We start from the raw sequence: 18,388 nt of genomic DNA, 5'->3' as shown, positions 1-18,388 counted from the left end.
TGCGGAGCGAGCTTAACGGATGGCTGCTTCTGCCAATGGCAGATGGAGGGTCGGGGGAGGAGCGGTTCCGGGGCACGCGCGGCCTGCAGCGGCGGTTGCCGGGGGAATGAGCTCCGAGAAGGGGAACGTGGCGCGCAGGCGGCCCCAGCGCCACCAGAACGCGCGCGCCTTCAGGAACGACAAGTACGACACCAGCGCGCGGCTGAAGGTAGGCGCAGGGCTGGGCCTAGGCGAGGGTCGGAGCTGGCCTTGGGCCCGCCGCCGGGAAGTGTGAGGGCTGAAGGGAGGCCCGGGAGGCACCCGGGGTCAGAGGCGGGGCGGGGCGGACGGGGCGGCAGGAGCCGAGGCCTCGTGCGGTGATTGGAACCTACAGTGAGAAATGTTCGTCGAGTCACTTCCATGTAAGAAAGGAAAGCTGAAATAAAGTGTTCGCCTCTGCGCTGTGAGTGCAGAGTTGTCTGCGGGGTTGGCAGCCCGACTTCTGGAAAGGTGCTCGCATTGAAGATCTCTATTGTATCGCCTTATTTCTGACATCTCAGCCTTGTCGAAATTAATTTTGAACGACTTCAGCTATCATCTCTACACGACAAGTCATGCTTTTGAGACAACTGAGAAAGCACGCATGTTTGCTTTAAGGCTTGAATAAACCCGGCGGTGTGCTTAGGGGTGGCTCCACACAGGTGCCTCCTGCTGCTTCATCAGGGCCTCTGCTGCTTGGCGGTGGTCTGATATTTCACACCATTGTTACAAAAGACCATTGTTGTCTTTTAATTAGTTTCCAAGAAAGGCAAAGGAAATGGTTCACAACGTATTCCTGGAATACCTTCTATCTACATACAGTTGTGGCAACATAATAGTGCTGTGAGGATGAAGACCACACAGTGTGCTGAGCAGTAGCGTCACTGCAGTGAGGTGCTTGGTTTTATGACAAAATGCCTTATGAAACTGAGAAATGTGAATAAAACAAAACGCGAGATGAGCACTCTGGAGGAGGAATATGTAGCGCTGTTGTCATTCTGTCAGTGTCCCTTTAAATAGGTTAGATTGTCAAAAAGAATTGAGAGGAGGGGAATAAACTGGTAAGTCAAAACAGTGGCACCAAAGGGTTGTGGTTTCTTTTTTTTTTTTTTTCCCCAAGTGTTTGTAGGACTGGTTCTGCAAGTTGAACAGGCTGTTTTCCTGCTCCAAGCATCACCAGTATTATTAATTGTTTGAGTCACTTTGTGATCTCCGATTGTACAGATAAATGTGTTTTCCTGTATGTATCCATATGAAATATCCTAGAGAGCAGGTCAATCAGAAAAGTCCTTAAAGAGAAAATGAGTTCAGATTTGTAACTGAAACGATCTCTTTAAAGTACACTTTGGTATTTTTTTTTCCTTTTTTTTTTTTTTTTTTTTTTTTAGTATATTTGATATCTGAGAGAACTGGCTCCACAGTGCCATGAACTTATATAAATATATATTTTTAAAAAAGCACAGAACACAGTCAAGATTCAGTGCAGGAACTGAATTCAATGTGGAACTGTGTCTTTCTTTTCCAAGGAAGTGCTTTCTTCCTCTTTGTACCTGCCAGTTCTTGGAGATTGCTGAATAGAGGGAAGAAGCTGCTTCCTATTACAGGGTAGTGGGAAAGAAAGTTTGTTTTCTTGTGTTGTACTTTTGTATACAAATTCAAATTTTTGCCTTCTTTTAATAAAGAATATGCAGAGGCCATTATAATGATAACTTGGCTTGATTCTACCCTTTAAGAAACTTGAAAAGATATTTAACAAGATTCAAATAGTGACTAATGTTATGCCACACATGCTGAATATTGGCAAGAGCTTTGCTTCTCTTGTCACTTCTATGTACTCGTGTGGTCCTGAGTGATCACATTGACTACAGACATCTAAGCTGTAATGAGACAAAGGAAGAAAGTGGCAGTTTGATCATGGCACAGAACTGGGACATTCCTCCTTTTCATGTCTTACTGGCTATCAGTTTAGAATGCTGAGTGGGTGGATCTCCAGTAAATCACTGCTATTTTAAGTTTGTGGCCTGTCTTTAGCTACTGTTGTACACAGTGCAGCTCAGTGCCATCTTCAGTCTGTAGAATTATTTTTAGCTTAAAATTCATATCTTTCTGCATGTGTGCACTGCATTAGCAATGCTGGATATCAAGTTCGGTAGCTTCAGGTTGTACTGTGGTTGAAGCTGAGGTCATTATTTTCACGTCTGTTTCTAGTCTTCCCTGTGAATAAGTGGCTGAAGAGGAAATTATTATAATAGTCATTACTTTTTGTTGCTATTTCTTGTTTGTTTTGTTTTGCAAGGTTTTATACTTTGTATCTGAAATGAATTGGCATCCATTTTCTAATCTTAAAGACTAGTTACGTTTATTTGTAGAACATGCTGAAAGGGCACTTGTGTTTCTCCTAATGACCAGGCCCTACTGCCTGCATTAAGTTGGGATAGGCTAGATGAGCTGAAAACAGTGCATGTTACATCTGACCCATGTTTAGGTAGCTGCCTATGAAGTGCTGGGAAAGCCTGCATGCTGGGATGAATGAAGAAGGAAGGGCTGGACAGAATAAAACACACTGCTGTTAGTTATTGAAATTGGGAATTTTGTTTGTGGGCGATTGCTTTACCTAGTATATTCTGGAACAGCTGCTTGTGACTCTGAGCTGAGGAATGTATGTTATATAAACATAAATTCTTAATTATTATTATTACTTAAGACAGTGTGGAAACTGGAAATAAAGGTAATTCTAGAGATGAAAGAAAGCAGTGTTCAATAGGAACATTTAGAACTCCATTGTAATGAGATGGTAGGCCACAAAATGATTCATATTTACACCCAAATGACTGATCTGTTTCTCAGTTTCTTCCCCTCATTAATTACACTCCAGATGATAATCCAGATTTTCCAAAATTTTAGAGGTTATTAACTCTGAACCTCAACTTTACCATTATGCTGATGCTAGCTACTTCTTCAGCTGGCTGTGTAGATAATTTGTTTTAGTTGAGGCACTGATCAAGACTGTGGAAGGCACTGGGAAGAGGCTTAATTGTGGAGTCAATGAATGAGACTTAGAAGTTCAGAAGGGAAGATGTAGGTGCACTGGTAGCCAAATGGAAGTGACAGATAACACTGCTGGAATTTGTCTTGCTGCAACATAGGGCAACTTGGCAGGATAAAGTCTGCTTTCTAGCTATTCCTTTTCTTCTGAGTTTGAAAGTGAATTCAGACTTATCTTGCAGTCTTTCATGTAGGTAGAAGAGAAGTAAACTGAACATATATTTTGGACTGTGACAAGACTGCGCTGAAGGTAGACACAGTACATATGCACATTGTAAGTTCTTCTAAATATGCACAGTCTCTCACGTTCTGAGATACGTGGTTGTTCTTGGAGAATGAAGTTGTTAAGAACCTCTCCACTGATGTGAAAAAAGGCTAAATGTCTTGGAGATCAAGAAGGCCATTTGGAATTGGGCTTAAAAGGAAGATTTCGATTTCCTGTGTTTTAAAGTCAGTATATGCTGTACGTGAGCAAGGGAAGTTTGCTGGGGAAACTGATTTCAGTCTGTGAGGCATGTACTATAGCAAATACAAGGATTTTCTATCACAGAGTTTCTGTCTGTTAGTTTGCACTGTTCTGTTCTAACTACTTTGTAGTTGTACACTGGAGATTGTGTGGAGTCTTGTTTTTCTGAGAATGCAGTCACTCAGAAATGTTGCATTCAGCTTTGTTGATCCAATCAGTATCTGCTGTTTCTTATGAGAAGAAAGATTTTGGATAGCGTTGATGCCGTGTTGATTTATAGTAGAATAAGCCACTGATGTGTCGTAGAAGTCTGCTGTCAGTGCAATGAATCAAAACACACGTGCATGCACACATAATTAGAAACTTCCAGACAGACAGTGAGGCATCTTTGAAACCCCGTTATTACATCCTCCTTGTGACTGCTTCTTTAATGCTAAGCTTAAGCTAGGAGTCATTTTGTGAGCCAGGTTAGTAGGTGTAGGCACATGTGTTTACTTTAATACTTTCTGAACTGCTTTTGGCAGATTGTTAAATGTTTTAATGTTGGGTTAGTTGAGCATACAGAGGATGCTGTTTTATTGATGCAGTTGACCTGACTGTGTATATTATATGCACATGGAATGTTTTGTGACTGCATACTTCAGACTTGTTTATATATGCCAGCGTTGCATAATTGCTGTGTCTTTGGAGAACGTACAGAAGTACTGCAAGCATTGAATGAACTATCCTGATATTGGAGGAAGTATGCTAAAGGGGAAGAGGAAAGAGCTAGTATGTAAAATAGGGAAATGAAAGTAAAAAACGGCTGTGACAGAAACAGAATCTAATCTGAGTAGTTTTCACACCTAGAAAAAACATTTCAGACCAGAAGCATTAAGCATTACCATGTTGTTGTGTGTGAGAAAGCTGAGTGAAAGCTGTTTAAAAAAAAAAGTTTGAATGGAAAAGATGTTTGAAATCCTATTTCAGGTCTTTGTGTATGTAGTTGGGTTTTTTATACTGTTAGATGAAAGCAAGCTATTAAATGGTTGAAAAGAAAGAAGTCTGAATATGTGAAATGTATCAGATACATACAAGAGTGAATATTAATGGGAAAAACAAGCAACAGAGAAATTTATTTTACTATTAATTTCCATGTTATGGCTGAGATAGAAGGGAAGTTTCTCGTCATGTTTGTGAGGGGAACTTAATCTTACATGTTTCTCAATCAAAAAATAATAAAAAATGATCCAAATGTTTAATTTTGCACAATTTTATTGGCTTCATCAAGTCTGTTTTGCTCATGAAAAGCAGCTTGTATTAGTAAGATTTAAAAATCAGGTACTATTTATGAGCAAGATAAACTTAGAAGACAAGCACAAATCAAGATTTAACTGGGTAAATCTGCAGCTTAATGTGCTTTACATCAATCCATCGTTCTGTTTTGATTTTCTAATTCCCTGGCTAGTGGAAGGATGTTAGAATTGGTTTCCCATTCAGATATGCTGAGCCAATGATTAACCATCTCACCCCATACCTGCAGTGCCAAAATTGAGTAAAAAATAAAGGACATGGCTGAAGAGGAGGAAGGTACTGTGCTGTATGTGTGCCTGTTAGAAGGATGAAGTTGAAACTTAAAATCTGTTGTCTTTCTTCCAGTTGCCAACTTCTGAGCAGATTCCTCGTTTTTCTTTGAATTCCAAATTGTTAAATTTGTAGTCCTACAGATGGCTGTTGATTAGTCCAGGTGCCTTGGAACAAGACTGAAGTACAGTAGCTACAGCCAAATTTGGTGTCTTTTTCTGGTACCAGTAATACCGCAGCATTTCTGACATGCTTCTTCCAAGAGTGTTTTGTTTCTATTACGATTGAGCATTTAGTACTTTAATAAAGTGTTAAATTTCCTATTCAATAAGGTTTTAAATCTTCTTAGATTCTTGAGAACATTCTTTGTTACTTATGTTAGAGTCCTCTTATTGTTTATCAGCTACATGTCTGTTGGAGAACTGTTAGTAATATGACTGAAAGTAATTTCAAAAGCAATTTCAAAATTAAAGAGGTAGGAAAGTTTGGGAACGGTGATTCATTTTGTTACCAATCTTAGGAATTATCTCGATTTTGAGTTTCTTCTATTTTATCTTTAGTCTCATTTTTGCACTTTGTTTAAATTTCTTATCTGAGAAAGGAACAGAACAGAAGTGGTACATTTGATATTGGTGGAAGGAGCAGGAGCATCCCTGCATACTTCCTGTAACTGTATCTCTGTACTGGCAGATAAGCACTCCATTGTTTGGAATGAAATTGCCCTCTTAGCTCTCCTGACTTGCTGCATTTACTTATCATTTCTACTGTGACTTGAAAATCTGTCTCTGCAGAAGCCACCTTCATTCTTACAGCACAGTCCTCTGTACTTCAATTATATCTTTCTTCATTTCCCCTAGGGAATCTACTGTTTCATTGCCTCTCCCACTGAAGCTTTGTTTAGTCAGGGTGATGGGCATCTCTTCAAAATGTGATTATCTTTTAATGACTCAGTGTGATATGTAAAAATTAAATTTGGTAATGTTGAATTTCTTTCTCTTCGTGACTTTTGTGTCCAAGCTCTTAGTGTTTTGGTCAATGTACTTAATTTGTAGCTTTGTCCTGAATGTTTGGAGTATGACTGATCGAACCAGGAATGTGGAATAGTTGAAACTTGACTGTGTAAAAACAGTCTAAATATACAGACCTGCTCTGTACCTGGTAGAGGTTGACAGGCTTTATATAGATAATGTGCTTGTTACTATGAAATGGAATTACTTTACTTTTTGAGCTTCTCATATATTACTCATAATACATGAGAGAGTTTCTGTGGGGAAACAGTGAATTAGAGTATTGGAGGGAGGACTTCAGAATGAGTTCAGATAAGACTCTGGAAATTGTTCGAAACAAAGCTGGCATATATGCTATGTGGCAAGTCCTTGGTCCTGCTGTAAGAGGCATTTCCAAGCATTCTGAATGCTGTCTTATGAGCAATGTGAAAAGACATCTTTGCAACTCAGCATGATCTGCCTTTTTGTTTTATAATGACTGGAAGATTAGCCTTGAGAAAAGAAGACTGAGAGGGGACCTGATCCAGGTCTATAAATATCTAAGGTGTGGGGGCAGAATGGTGAGGCCGGACTCTTTTCAGTGGTGAGTGGAGACAAGACAAGGGGAAATGGCCGGAAACTGCAGCATAGGAAGTTCTGCACAAATGTGCACAAGAACTTCTTTACAGTGAGGTGACGGAGCACTGGAACAGGCTGCCCAGGGAGGTGGTGGAGTCTCCTTCTCTGGAGATGTTCCAGACCTGCCTGGATGCCTACCTGTGCGACCTGCTGTAGGGAACCTGCTTTGGCAGGGGGGTTGGACTCGATCTCTGGAGGTCCCTTCCAACCCCTACAATTCTGTGATTCTGTGATTCTGTGATTATTATATATTCAGGAGCTGTATGAGATATGGGAGTGGAAGGGGGGGAAAGGGAGGAGAAGAAGTGCTATTAATAATAACTATATGCATTTCACTGTACCATAAGAATCATTCAGTAGCATCTGAAGTAAGATGTCTGTTCTACAGACTTTAAGTTTCCTTCAAACGAGAGGTGAAAGTAATGCCTGCCTTACTCTGCACTGTTTATGCCACGCACACCTTCAGTGTGGCCTCCTAAATTCCAGGTGTGTTACACATCGCTGAGCCAATCCCTGTGTCACGTAGGGACAGGGTTCTGTCCCCAGCACTGATAGTATGACACGTTATTGGAAACTAGGTGTTTGTCAGCAAGGAAGCTAACTCTTGTTTTGAAAGAAGGTGTTAGCAACTTCTTCAGCAGTTATTTCAACTGTCTTCAGTGTGAACTGTTGCAGTGTTTTTAAGTTTATTGGGTTCTGCCTTGACAATACCAAAAGTAGTTGATTACAGTAAAGCATGCTGGTGAATACAAATGACCTTTGTGTCTATCTTCCCTTCTGCATTACTAATTAATGCAAATTAGGATAGTGAGAGGGAGAACTGGGAAGTTGGGTCTTATTTGCACATTTTTAGAAGCTTATTAAGGCTATCCTGCTTGGAATCTTTATGCGAATTAAGCACTGGAAAGAAGGCATATCTTCAAATTGCATGCATTTTGAAAGTGTGAGCACAATCAAGCTGACCTGTTTGATTGGCAACATTTTCACAGGTATCTACTGAGGACTTATTTTCTTCTCTCAGAAAGTTTTTGTGTTGTCTGAATAACTGTGTTTCCTGGCAAACTTCATTCCCAGTACATAGCAGGGATCAGAGCTTTCTTTATTATAGCATTATAGCAAACTCAAAGTAGAGGGTGACCTCACCACTCTTTCTGCTGAAGAAAATAACAAGTGGTAAATGTATAAAATGATTAACATCAGATAATTTTCTAAATACAGTGTGAATCACATGATGCGTAAAAATGCTTTCTAAGCAAGATTATACTTATAAGAAAGCTTCTCTGATTCTAATTATTATTTGTTTATTTAGAAAATAAATTCTAAACTTCATGATGGAGTGTGTCAGCATTGTAAAGGTATTTTGGAGTGGCGGGTAAAATTCAGCAAGTATAAACTACTATCAAAACCTAAAAAATGGTGAGTACAGATACTTTGTCTTAATCACTGGCAGTATTGTTTGTGAACTTTCTGGAGCATATTTTGTTTTTGGAAACTTGTAGATGCTACAAGTCTATACTACTTATATATCATGTTTTTCAGTCTGAAGTCTGCAGCAATAATCAAAATACTGTATTAATTTTCAATTTCTTTAATGCTTTTATCTTAAATATTAGAAAACATAGCAAAGCAGCTGCTTCCTTCCTCACTGTTAAAATGTTTGAATATTCTTAATGATCATTTTGAACCTGTAAATTTCCAAAAACATGTCAGTGCCCTCCCAGAAAAAGAGTTAGAACTGAATCAGTTATAGTGTGATTTTCTCAGATCTCGTAGCAAGTCAGAATTGCACATCTGTAGAGGTTCTTACATCAGTGTCTCCAGATGCAGCTAACAATCCAGCAATGAAACACTGAACTCGAGGAAACTATAGCTGGGATGTGGTGCACAAAATAATCAGCTTTGTCTCCCTAGCTCCTTCCGTATTTGTATGTTGTTCTTAGTTACATACTTCTGACATATATGCTTCTGAACCAGTTGGGGAGGTTATGTGAGAACATACATAATTTCCTGAATAATTGTGTCTTAATTTTGGTTTTCTTAAGTCTGAAAGAGAAGGAATATCTGTTCATACTGTATCTGCTACTTACATAAAGTTTTACTTTTTAATATGAAGCCATACACAAAAAATATTTTGTTTTTAAACAGTGTCATCCTTTCATGTTATAGAATAAATCGTTCTACTTAATGTAGAAGTCTCTAGTTTCCAAAGTGGATGTTCTGGGTTATGCTTACCACTAAGTAGGGATTCAAAAACAAAAAATCTTTCGCAGGTGACAAATAGATCATGCAGATGGGCATGGCATGGCAGTAAGGGTGTGGTGCACAGTTCACACAGGTAGGGAGCACTGCAAGAGCAAAAGCTGCCCGGAACTTTGAGCCTGAGGGCAGAGTGGGGTGTCGTGGTTGCAGGTGTGCCCAGCTTGATCAACTTTTTGAGCTGGTGGCCAAGTTGCATGAGGAAAACACCAGGCTGAAATGTATCCAGCAGTTGGAGAGACTGTGATGCTTGGTGTCATACAGTAACAGAAGCCAGACCAACAGCCCTGTCTTAAGTTTCAGCAAGGGAAAGAAGATAAGCAGACTTCTGGCCCTAAGGAGTCAGACGGCAAAAAAAATTTCAAAATGAGGGAAACTGGACCTTGTCTCTACTCAGGCCAACAGGAGAAGCCTTTCTCTTGCCCCTGAAATATTCTCAAGCAACAGATGTGAAGCTCTGGGGATGGGAAGAGAATAACATCTGGACAGTGGCTGAGAACTGGAAAGGAGCAACCAAGTTAAGATGGTCCAACCAAAAATCTGAGTTAGAACCAGTGCAGTTAAAGAAAAGGCAAAGCATCTTTGTGATTAGGGATTTTGCCCTGAGAAGCACTGAGGCTCCCATTTGCTGCCCAGATAATCATTTAAGAAGTTTTCTGTCTGCCAGAAGCCTGCATCTGGGACATCCAGAAGAGGCTACCAGGTGTGAAAAAGCTGGAGGGCTACTGTCTGCTGTTGCTCTTTCAAGCTGGCTCACAGAAGGCTGCAACTAGGAAATTACAAAATGTTAAAAAGGACTTTTTGACCCTTGGGAAGATGATGAAGGGAGTGGAAGCATAGGTAGTATTCTTGTCATGGTTGTGTGATTTTTGTTTATTGGTGTTCCACATCATAACATCATGTAGTCCACTGGGAGTTGAAGTGTTAATGCTCCAGTTCTGGGTACCCAGAAGAGAAGAAGAGCTAGATTCCCTAGAAGACTGTTCACTGTGCTGTTATCATTTCTGCTCAGGGGGAGCAGACATAAGGCCGTGGTGGTCATCTGACCTCCTCTTCTAAGTCAGGCTCTCCCCCATGTTGCTCAAACAGACTGCGCATCTCACCTCAATGTTATGGTGAGGCCTATCCACCTTTCAGACACTCTCTCTCATTATATGTATTAGTTTCAATTCTAATTATATTGTATTATGGTGTATTGTCATGCATTCTGATACCATATTTAGCAAATTAGTTTGATTCTCCTCAGATGTTGCTGCTATTTTTATTTTGGGCTCCCTGTTTCCCTTTTCTGGAGGTATTGATTTGCAACATCCCTCCGCCTTCCTAGTCACAGAGCTGGGCCAAACCAGCCTGTAAACCGTTGTCAGTTCTCCTCAGTCCTCCTGGTTGGATACTAGGAACCAGGAAGAAAATGGACCAGTTTGTGAATGGACACATGGGTGTCTTTTGATTGTAAGATTTAGGTTGCACCTTTGTATAAACTGGACATGTTTATGTTGGTTGGGATATAACTAAGCAGGATGGCAAAGAACATACCTGGGCAGCTAGCTGGCAGGACTGATCATCAGAGCATAAAACTAAATTTGTTGGAGGAAGGAGATGTGCTACTGAGTGACAGAGAATAGCTGGAAACACTGTCACTTTAGGAAGCAGAAGGGGAAAACCTCAGATTTATCCCGGTGGAACTTAGGACATATGGGAGGGTAACATGGTCAATAGGCCAGCTAAAGTGACTCTACACCAATGCACACAGCATGGTGTATGGAGATGGAAACTTGGTAATTAGAAAACTCTGACCTAATTGCTATCTTAGAAACATGATGGGACCAATCATACAACCAAAAAACTGTGATTGAGGGCTACAGTCTTTTTAGAAGGGATAGGCAAATTAGGAGGGGCAATAGAGTTTCTCTCTATGTTAAGAAGAGGGTAGATTGCAAACAGCTGACTGAGAAACAGCCATGACCAGGTTAAGAGCTTGTGGATTAACATCAGGGACGAAACCAACAAAGGACATCTGATTGTCAGGGTTAATTGCAGGCTGCCTTATTAAGAGGAACTTGTTGACGAGACCTTCTTGCTTCAGCAACAGGAGGCATTGTGCTTGCAGCATCTTATCCTGATAGGGGGATTTCAGCCACCCGGAAATTTGCTGGGAAAACAACATGGCATGATACAAGTAATCCTGGAGTCTACTGAGGATAAATTCCTGATCCAGATATTGGACAGACCAACTAGAAGTGAAGTGTTACTGGCTGATAAACCTCACTTCTTTGCCTGGAAAGATCATGGAACAGGTCCTCCTGGAAGATATATTAAGGAACATCAGGGATGAGCTGGCAATCCCATACAGCCAGCATGGTTTCACCAAGGATGTATCATGCCTGACCAGTCTGATCACCTTCTGTGATGATGGAGTGACAGCATCTGTGGGCCAAAGAAGGGCAAACTGGTATCATCTGCCTGGACTTGTGACAGGCCTTTGACATGGTCCAACCACATCCTTATCTCCAAATTGGAGAGAGATAGATTTCAAGGGTGGACTGTTTGGTGGGTAAGTAATTGGTTGTGTGGTCACAGCCAGAGGGTTGTGGTCAATGGCTCTGTGTCCAGGTGGAGGCCGGTCAAGAATGGTGTTGTCCAGGTGTCTGCCTTGGGACTGGTATTCTTTAACATCCTTATCAATGGCATAGATGGTAGGAGTGAGTGCACCCTCAGCAAGTTCTCTGATGACATCAAGCTGAGTGTTGTAGTTGATATGGCAGAAGGAAGGGATGTCATCTAGATGGATCTTGACAGGCTTGATTGTTTTGTCTTCTCTCTATCCACCTCCAAAAGTAAGAAAAAAAAAAAAGCATACAAAAAGATTTGTAAATCAGGGAAGCATGAGGAATAGAAAAAGTGGCTTTGCAGGACAGCTGCTTCTGACTAAGTATGTTGTCATAGTTTTGAAGAAGAAAATTAGACTTCATATCGTTCTTAACTCTGTAATTCTGCAGTGATTTTTTTGTTGTTGTTCCCACATCCATTGGATACTATGCTGGCTGAATGGGCCAGTGTTCTGAAAGACCTAGGCTATTAAGAATTTCAATTGGTTAAGCTTCAAAATGAAATAAATACATACTTTAAAAACATGACTTTCAAGCTAAGAAACTGAAATATTTACATCACAGAGTATGGAAATCAAGGACTTATGCATATAGATTTATTTGTATTTTTTTAACCTCTTTTTAAATTACGATTTTTAGTAGAACTGCAGCTTAGCCTTTAATTTCATTTTGGGTATTTAAGTATTAAAAATTAAAGTATTAAAGACAAACTGGCTTGCATTAATAGTGTACAGTGAGACACAACTGAGAAGAGCTGTAGAGATGCTAGAGTCTTACAAGACATTGATATATACTTGATGTTTGTCTTTAGCCTGTTAGTCTACAAATTGAGTGTTTAGAACTGTATGCTACATACTAAAAGCTTTCCTGATAGACTTTGAGTGCCTGAAGAACCAAGCAAGGATGACTTATTTTAAGACAGCTGCCTAGTGTGGGTTATTTAATTCCAAGTTCTGTTCACCAAAAATACAAGGCATTAAAAGTGTCAGCTGAACATTAAGCCATAGCATTTCAGAAATGATTTGATGTACAGAGTTCTACCATACTTGAAAACAGTAACCAAAAACCTCTAGAAATTTAGAATGGTTTTGTTTAGGATAAAGTTCCTTGCAGGCATGGATTTGTAGAAAGCAAAGTCCAGCACTGGTTTTGTTTATATTCTGAGAAGTTCAAGAAAAAGACATTGCATTGTTTTGATTGAAACCTTTTAATCTGTAAAAATCTATGCACCTTCTTATACTGTGTTTTTATTTTCTTTTATTGGTAAGCCAGATGAATAATTTATGCAGCTTTTAAAGCAAAATAACCTATTGAAATGAATTGAAAGATTTGTTTTGTCACTTTAATGTGAGATTTTTTTAAAATTTAATATTTTTTCTTCAGTTTTAGTTTTAATATTAAAGAATGAGACTGGACTATAGAAATTCTTTTGAAGGCTCTCTGTGTTCTGTGTGTTGTCTTTCAACACAGAATATTTAGTAAGTGCTTGTCAAAGAAACAAGTAATTATGTTTTCTTTCTCTTCACAGTGTGAAGTGCCTCCAGAAAGCTGTGAAAGATCCTTACCACATTATTTGTCGACCATGTGCTAGTAAACTAGAAGTTTGTGCCAAATGTGGAAAGGAAAAAGAAATTGTAATTCCGTAAGTAGCTCATAAATTATATAGTTTCAGTACTGCGCTTCTTTTTTCCCTTTTTAATAAGGCTTATTTGGAAACTATACAAGACACTGTTACACTTCATGCCATATTCTGAATAATCCTGACAGAAATCAGTAGAAGTCATCAGCTTCATTTTCTTCTGCTGAAACCAAGGTGGAATGCTTATTGATGTTGATGAGGCTGGGCCAAATAAGTCTTACTCAAATAAGACACTTTATTATAATACCAAAGAGAAGATTGTATTTCTACCTTAGGAACAAAGTACTTTGAAATAGATTTAAATATAGAGCATCATAAAATATGCATAAGCCAATTTACTGTTTGCATTTTGTGTGTCATTTGATGATTCAGTTACCAGGAACAGAAATAAAGATGGGCTGATACTGAGCACAGTTACTGCAGTGTTTTTAGCAGGCTTTCCTCTTTTTTTAATTCTTTTAGTAAATAAGTCACTTTTATTGAGCATTCTATATTAATTTACTAGTCTATGACTGCTCATCAGCAGTTAACTAGTTAGTCAGACTGTTTATATACAATCATACGTATATACGTGTATACACTGTGCCTGGGAAAATCATAGAGCAGATTCTCCTGGAAGATATATTAAGGCACATCGGGGATGAGCTGGCAATCCCAGATGGCCAGCATGGCTTCACCAAGGATGTATCATGCCTGACCAGTCTGATCACTTTCTGTGACGATGGAGTGACAGCATCTGTGGGCCAAAGAAGGGCAAACTGGTATCATCTGCCTGGACTTGTGACAGGCCTTTGACATGGTCCAACCACATCCTTATCTCCAAATTGGAGAGAGATAGATTTCAAGGGTGGACTGTTTGGTGGGTAAGTAATTGGTTGTGTGGTCACAGCCAGAGGGTTGTGGTCAATGGCTCTGTGTCCAGGTGGAGGCCGGTCAAGAATGGTGTTGTCCAGGTGTCTGCCTTGGGACTGGTATTCTTTAACATCCTTATCATTGCACCTGAGAGTAGGAAGGCATCCTGGCCTGCATTAGAAATAGTGTGGCCAGCAGGAGCAGGGAGGTGATCATCCCTCTGTAGTCAACTCTGGTGAGGCTGCACCTCGAGTACTGTGTTCAGTTTTGGATCCTTTGCTACAAAAAAGACATTGAGGCCCTGGAAAACGCAACTGGTGAGGGATCTGGAGCACAAATCTTATCAGGAGCAGCTGAGGGAGCTAGGATTATATACTCTGGAGAAGAGGAGGCTCAGGGGAGACTTCATTGCACTCTACAACTTCCTGAAGGGAGGTTGTGATGAGGAAGGGTTTGGCCTCTTCTTCCAGGCAACAAACAGGACCTGAGGAAATGACCACAATTTGTACCAGAGGAGGTTTATGTTAGACATGAGGAAGAACTTTTTCTCTCAGAGAGTGGTCAGGCACTGGAATGGCTGCCCAGGAAGGTGGTGGAGTCGCCGTCCCTGGCAGTGTTCAAGAGGCATCTGGATGAGGAGCTATGAGATATGGTGTAGTGCTTGTGGTAGCAATGGTGACGGGAGGATGGTTGGGCTAGATGATCTTGCAGGTCCTTTCCAACCTTGTGACTCTATAGTTCTATGATTCTAGTTGATATGGCAGGAGGAAGGAATGCCAGCCAGAATGAGCTTGATAAACTTGTAAGGTGAGCCCATGTGAAGCCAATGAGGTTTAACAAAAGAAAGTATAAGATTTTGCACTTGGTTTGGGTAATCGCAGCTATGTATATGGACTTGGAGAAGAATTCTTTGAGAGTAGCCCTGCTGAGAAGGACTTAGGGGTCTTGGTAGGTGAAATACTTAGCATGAGCCAGCAGTCTGTGGTTGCAGACTGGAAGGCCAGCAGTATCCTAGGCTACATCAGAAGAGGGGTGGCCAGAAAGACAAAGAAGGTGGTCTTCTCTCATGAGGCCCCAGCTGGAGTCCTGCCTCCAGTCTTTGCACACGGGAAAAATGTAGAGCTGTTCAAGAGAGTCCAGAGGAGGGCCATGATGCTGATCAGAGGGCCAGAGAACCTCTTCTGTAAAGACAGGCTTCAGAAGCCTGTCTTATTTGGTCTGGGGAAGAGAAGGCTGCAGGAAGACTTCATTGTGGCCTTCCATTATTTAAAGGGAAGTCGTAAACAAAAGAGTCAAGTTTTTACACAGGTAGATAGAGATAGGACAAGGGGAAATAGTTTTAAAGTAAAGGAGAGAAGAATTTATGTTAGATATCAGGGGAAGCTTTTCACTGAGAGGGTGGTGAAATGCTCGAACAGGTTGCCCAGAGAGGTTGTGGATGCCTCGTCCCTGAAGGTATTCAAGGCCAAGCTGGATGGGATTCTGGGCAAACAGACCTAGCACTTATCTACTGATTGGTAATCCTGCATGTGGTAGGGGAGTTGGAACTTGATTAATCCTTAAGTTTCCTTCCAACTTAAGTTAATCTATGATTTTATCATACTTAAATATGTATTCTTTTTATTTCTTAGTCTCTTTTCCCTTATTGTCTACTCAACATGAAAGTAATTTTAGATTATTTTTTCCTTTCTCCTTCCCCCACCACCCAGGTAGACTGTTGTGTCTATCCCATTCTTATTTAAAATACTTATAAATTCCAGAAGTAATAGTTGCTAACTTAATATTGATTTTTTGCAGGATCAATAAAGGACAAGATGGAATTGAGGATAAGACCACTAAAAACGGCCAGGAAAGTGGACTGAAGGATGAACTGGATTTTGACACTAACTTGAGTAGTACAGACAGTGAAGAAGATTCTGATAGGCTTGAAGAAAGATTTAAAAGTATGAACTTTGAAAGGACAGAGATTCAAAAACTTGAGTTTGTAGAAGAGACTGTACACAATGAATTGTGATAGATTGATGCTTTTTTCTGACTTCTGCTCTGAAAACCTGGTCTGACATTTAAAATCCTCATGTATTGGCACAGTGTGTTTTGATTCTTGTTGTGGAGAGACTTGATACTTGTTTGAAAGACTCAGAGTTTGAATCTTTAAGTACAGTTATTTCTTGTATGGATGTTCCTCTGTGTGTTATTAATATGAGTCCAGTATTACACAACTGTTGTATTGCCATTTGAAAAACTACATGGACATCTGTAGTTCAAATAAAACAATAAAAAGTTCTGTCATTTAAAAAAAAAAAAAAGTTAAACCAATTTTAATAGATTTTGAGGGAAGAACTTGCATCTTTTGTCAGTGAGCTTCCAGAGGCCATTACTGAAATATCAAATAATCATTGTTCTTACTCCAGCTGTCTCTTTTCCATGGGAAGAGTGCCTAAGTGCCATCAATATCCATTTCATATTTGTGACCTTGTTTTTACCAAAATTTTGAAATGGAAGAAAGAAAAAAAAAAAAAGAGTTTAAGACTTTAGAATTTTTCATACATGTTCCACACTTTCTTTTCATTCAGATGTAGACATAATGTAGTTTCCTCTAATACAAAAACACTTAGGTGCCATGCAGGGATGCTAATATAGAATTATGTTTAATAAGTTACAATTTCAAATGCCATACTATTACATAGCAGGATATATAGTTGTAGTCTTCCTGTCTTTCAGTTCCTTGTAGGGATTATTTCAGTGTAGACTAAGCTCTAAGAAGAACTTCATTGAAATGAACTTCTGCTGGATTCAGTGTGGTTTGATTTGTTTTATGTCATCTGCCACATCTATGAATAATGCAGGAGAAGTGCTTCTTGTTTACTAAATGGTTTAATGCAAGAACAACTAACAATATAGTTTTTACTGACCACTGAAAAATTAACCAGCTTGTTTGGCGTTGTCGGAATTGCAGTTACCAGGCACAGAAAAAAAAAAAAATAAAAATCTAAAAATATCTCCTTCAAATCAATTGTGAGGGACTTTGACTTGTGGTTTTCCTTCAAAATATGGAAATATTGAAGCTTTTATTTCTTTTGGATAGGGATAGCCACCATGTCTCTACCATAGCTGACTTTCAAAGAAAATCTGCTTATCAAGATATGGAGTGCTAAGATATAGAGTGGTCAGGAGCACAGAACCTGTTCAGATTGAAATGACAGCATTAGTATTTAGTATTGTTAATAATACACAACAGCAAAATTCTTGTAATCAGTCATCTAGCATTGAGCTCATATCTTTTTTTCTTTACTGCTTATGTGCTCGTCACTACAGATAAGGCCTTAAGCATTATGCTATTTAATATCTTCTATTTAGATTTGTCTTTCACTTTTATATATTTCCATGGGACATTAAAACATCACATTTACTTTTTCTGAACTTGTAAGCTTTTATACTAACATCCAAAACATCATTTTTATATTATCTCTAAGGACTAGTAATCTGCATGGTTTAATTCTTGTTTCTTTTCTGTGCTGCCCCTCTGCTTTTGAAGAAAGAAATTTTTCTGTGTCCATTTTCTGCATATATTGATTTTTGCAAAGTGTTTTGTGATAATTGTGAGCACCAAGCAATTGCAAATCATGGTCTTCTCTGTTCTTCTTAATACACCAAGACTAATAGCTCTTCACTGAGACAAAGTGTAATGTTTGCTAACTATTTGAATATCATTTTTATGCTTATTTGCAATCATAAAGCACTAGAATTTATGACCAGAACAACCAGCCTCCTACTTTTTCCATCTATCTATAAATATGTTGTTTACAAGCTAAACAACTAGCTTTGTGATCAACTCAGATTATTTCACTCAATTTCAAAAAATAAAAAATTCATCATTATAAAATGTATGGAATGGTGATGGCTTGGCTTGGCTTGGCTTGGAAGAGTCCGTTAGTTAATCTGCAGGGCACTAAGGGATGCTTAGTGGTAGAAGAGAAGTTGTGTGGTGTTTAGAAGAGACTAGAAGATGGTCAGAAGGTCAAAGCGCATTGACAGGTATGTCCTCCCACCAGGTCAGCGGTGACGTCTGTCTCTGTGTGACGTTGCCTGTTGTTCTGCCAGTTGACGCTGGTAAAGACAGAGTAAACATGGAACATCCCCAGCAGACACTGCAAATGCGTGGTGATTCTGGCGTGTAGTTAATAAGTAATCTGGCATCAGCTGCAGAGAGGGGCTCTACGAAGGGGAAATGTGAGTTTTCATGAGAATGATATGCCTACAGGAAACATTCTTTCACTTGGAAAAATTTGATAATGACCTAGCCTTCTGTCCAAAG

At 39.5% G+C, this 18,388-nt stretch overlaps 1 protein-coding gene across 1 annotated transcript; it reads left to right on the top strand.

The window, feature by feature from the left end:
• The first annotated feature begins 64 nt into the window (after positions 1-64).
• Positions 65-17,069, top strand: CUNH9orf85 (chromosome unknown C9orf85 homolog). Its single transcript, XM_052701313.1, has 4 exons — positions 65-208; positions 8,027-8,133; positions 13,111-13,224; positions 15,871-17,069. The coding sequence occupies exons 1-4, from the start codon at positions 107-109 to the stop codon at positions 16,085-16,087; spliced, it is 540 nt and encodes a 179-aa protein (XP_052557273.1). The 5' UTR covers positions 65-106; the 3' UTR covers positions 16,088-17,069.
• Positions 17,070-18,388: the final 1,319 nt, after the last annotated feature.

This window comes from Tympanuchus pallidicinctus, unplaced genomic scaffold (assembly GCF_026119805.1).
Source record: "Tympanuchus pallidicinctus isolate F22 unplaced genomic scaffold, pur_lepc_1.0 scaffold4, whole genome shotgun sequence".
Classification (NCBI taxonomy): Eukaryota; Metazoa; Chordata; class Aves; order Galliformes; family Phasianidae; genus Tympanuchus; species Tympanuchus pallidicinctus.
This window is presented reverse-complemented; position numbering and strand designations above follow the sequence as displayed.

Excerpts from the sequence above, each read along its gene's own strand:
- CUNH9orf85 (XM_052701313.1), top strand. The coding sequence starts at position 107 with ATGAGCTCCGAGAAGGGGAACGTGGCGCGCAGGCGGCCCCAGCGCCAC. Across the intron at positions 8,134-13,110 it reads CTATCAAAACCTAAAAAATG|TGTGAAGTGCCTCCAGAAAG; the intron begins GTGAGTACAGAT and ends TTCTCTTCACAG. Across the intron at positions 13,225-15,870 it reads GAAAAAGAAATTGTAATTCC|GATCAATAAAGGACAAGATG; the intron begins GTAAGTAGCTCA and ends GATTTTTTGCAG.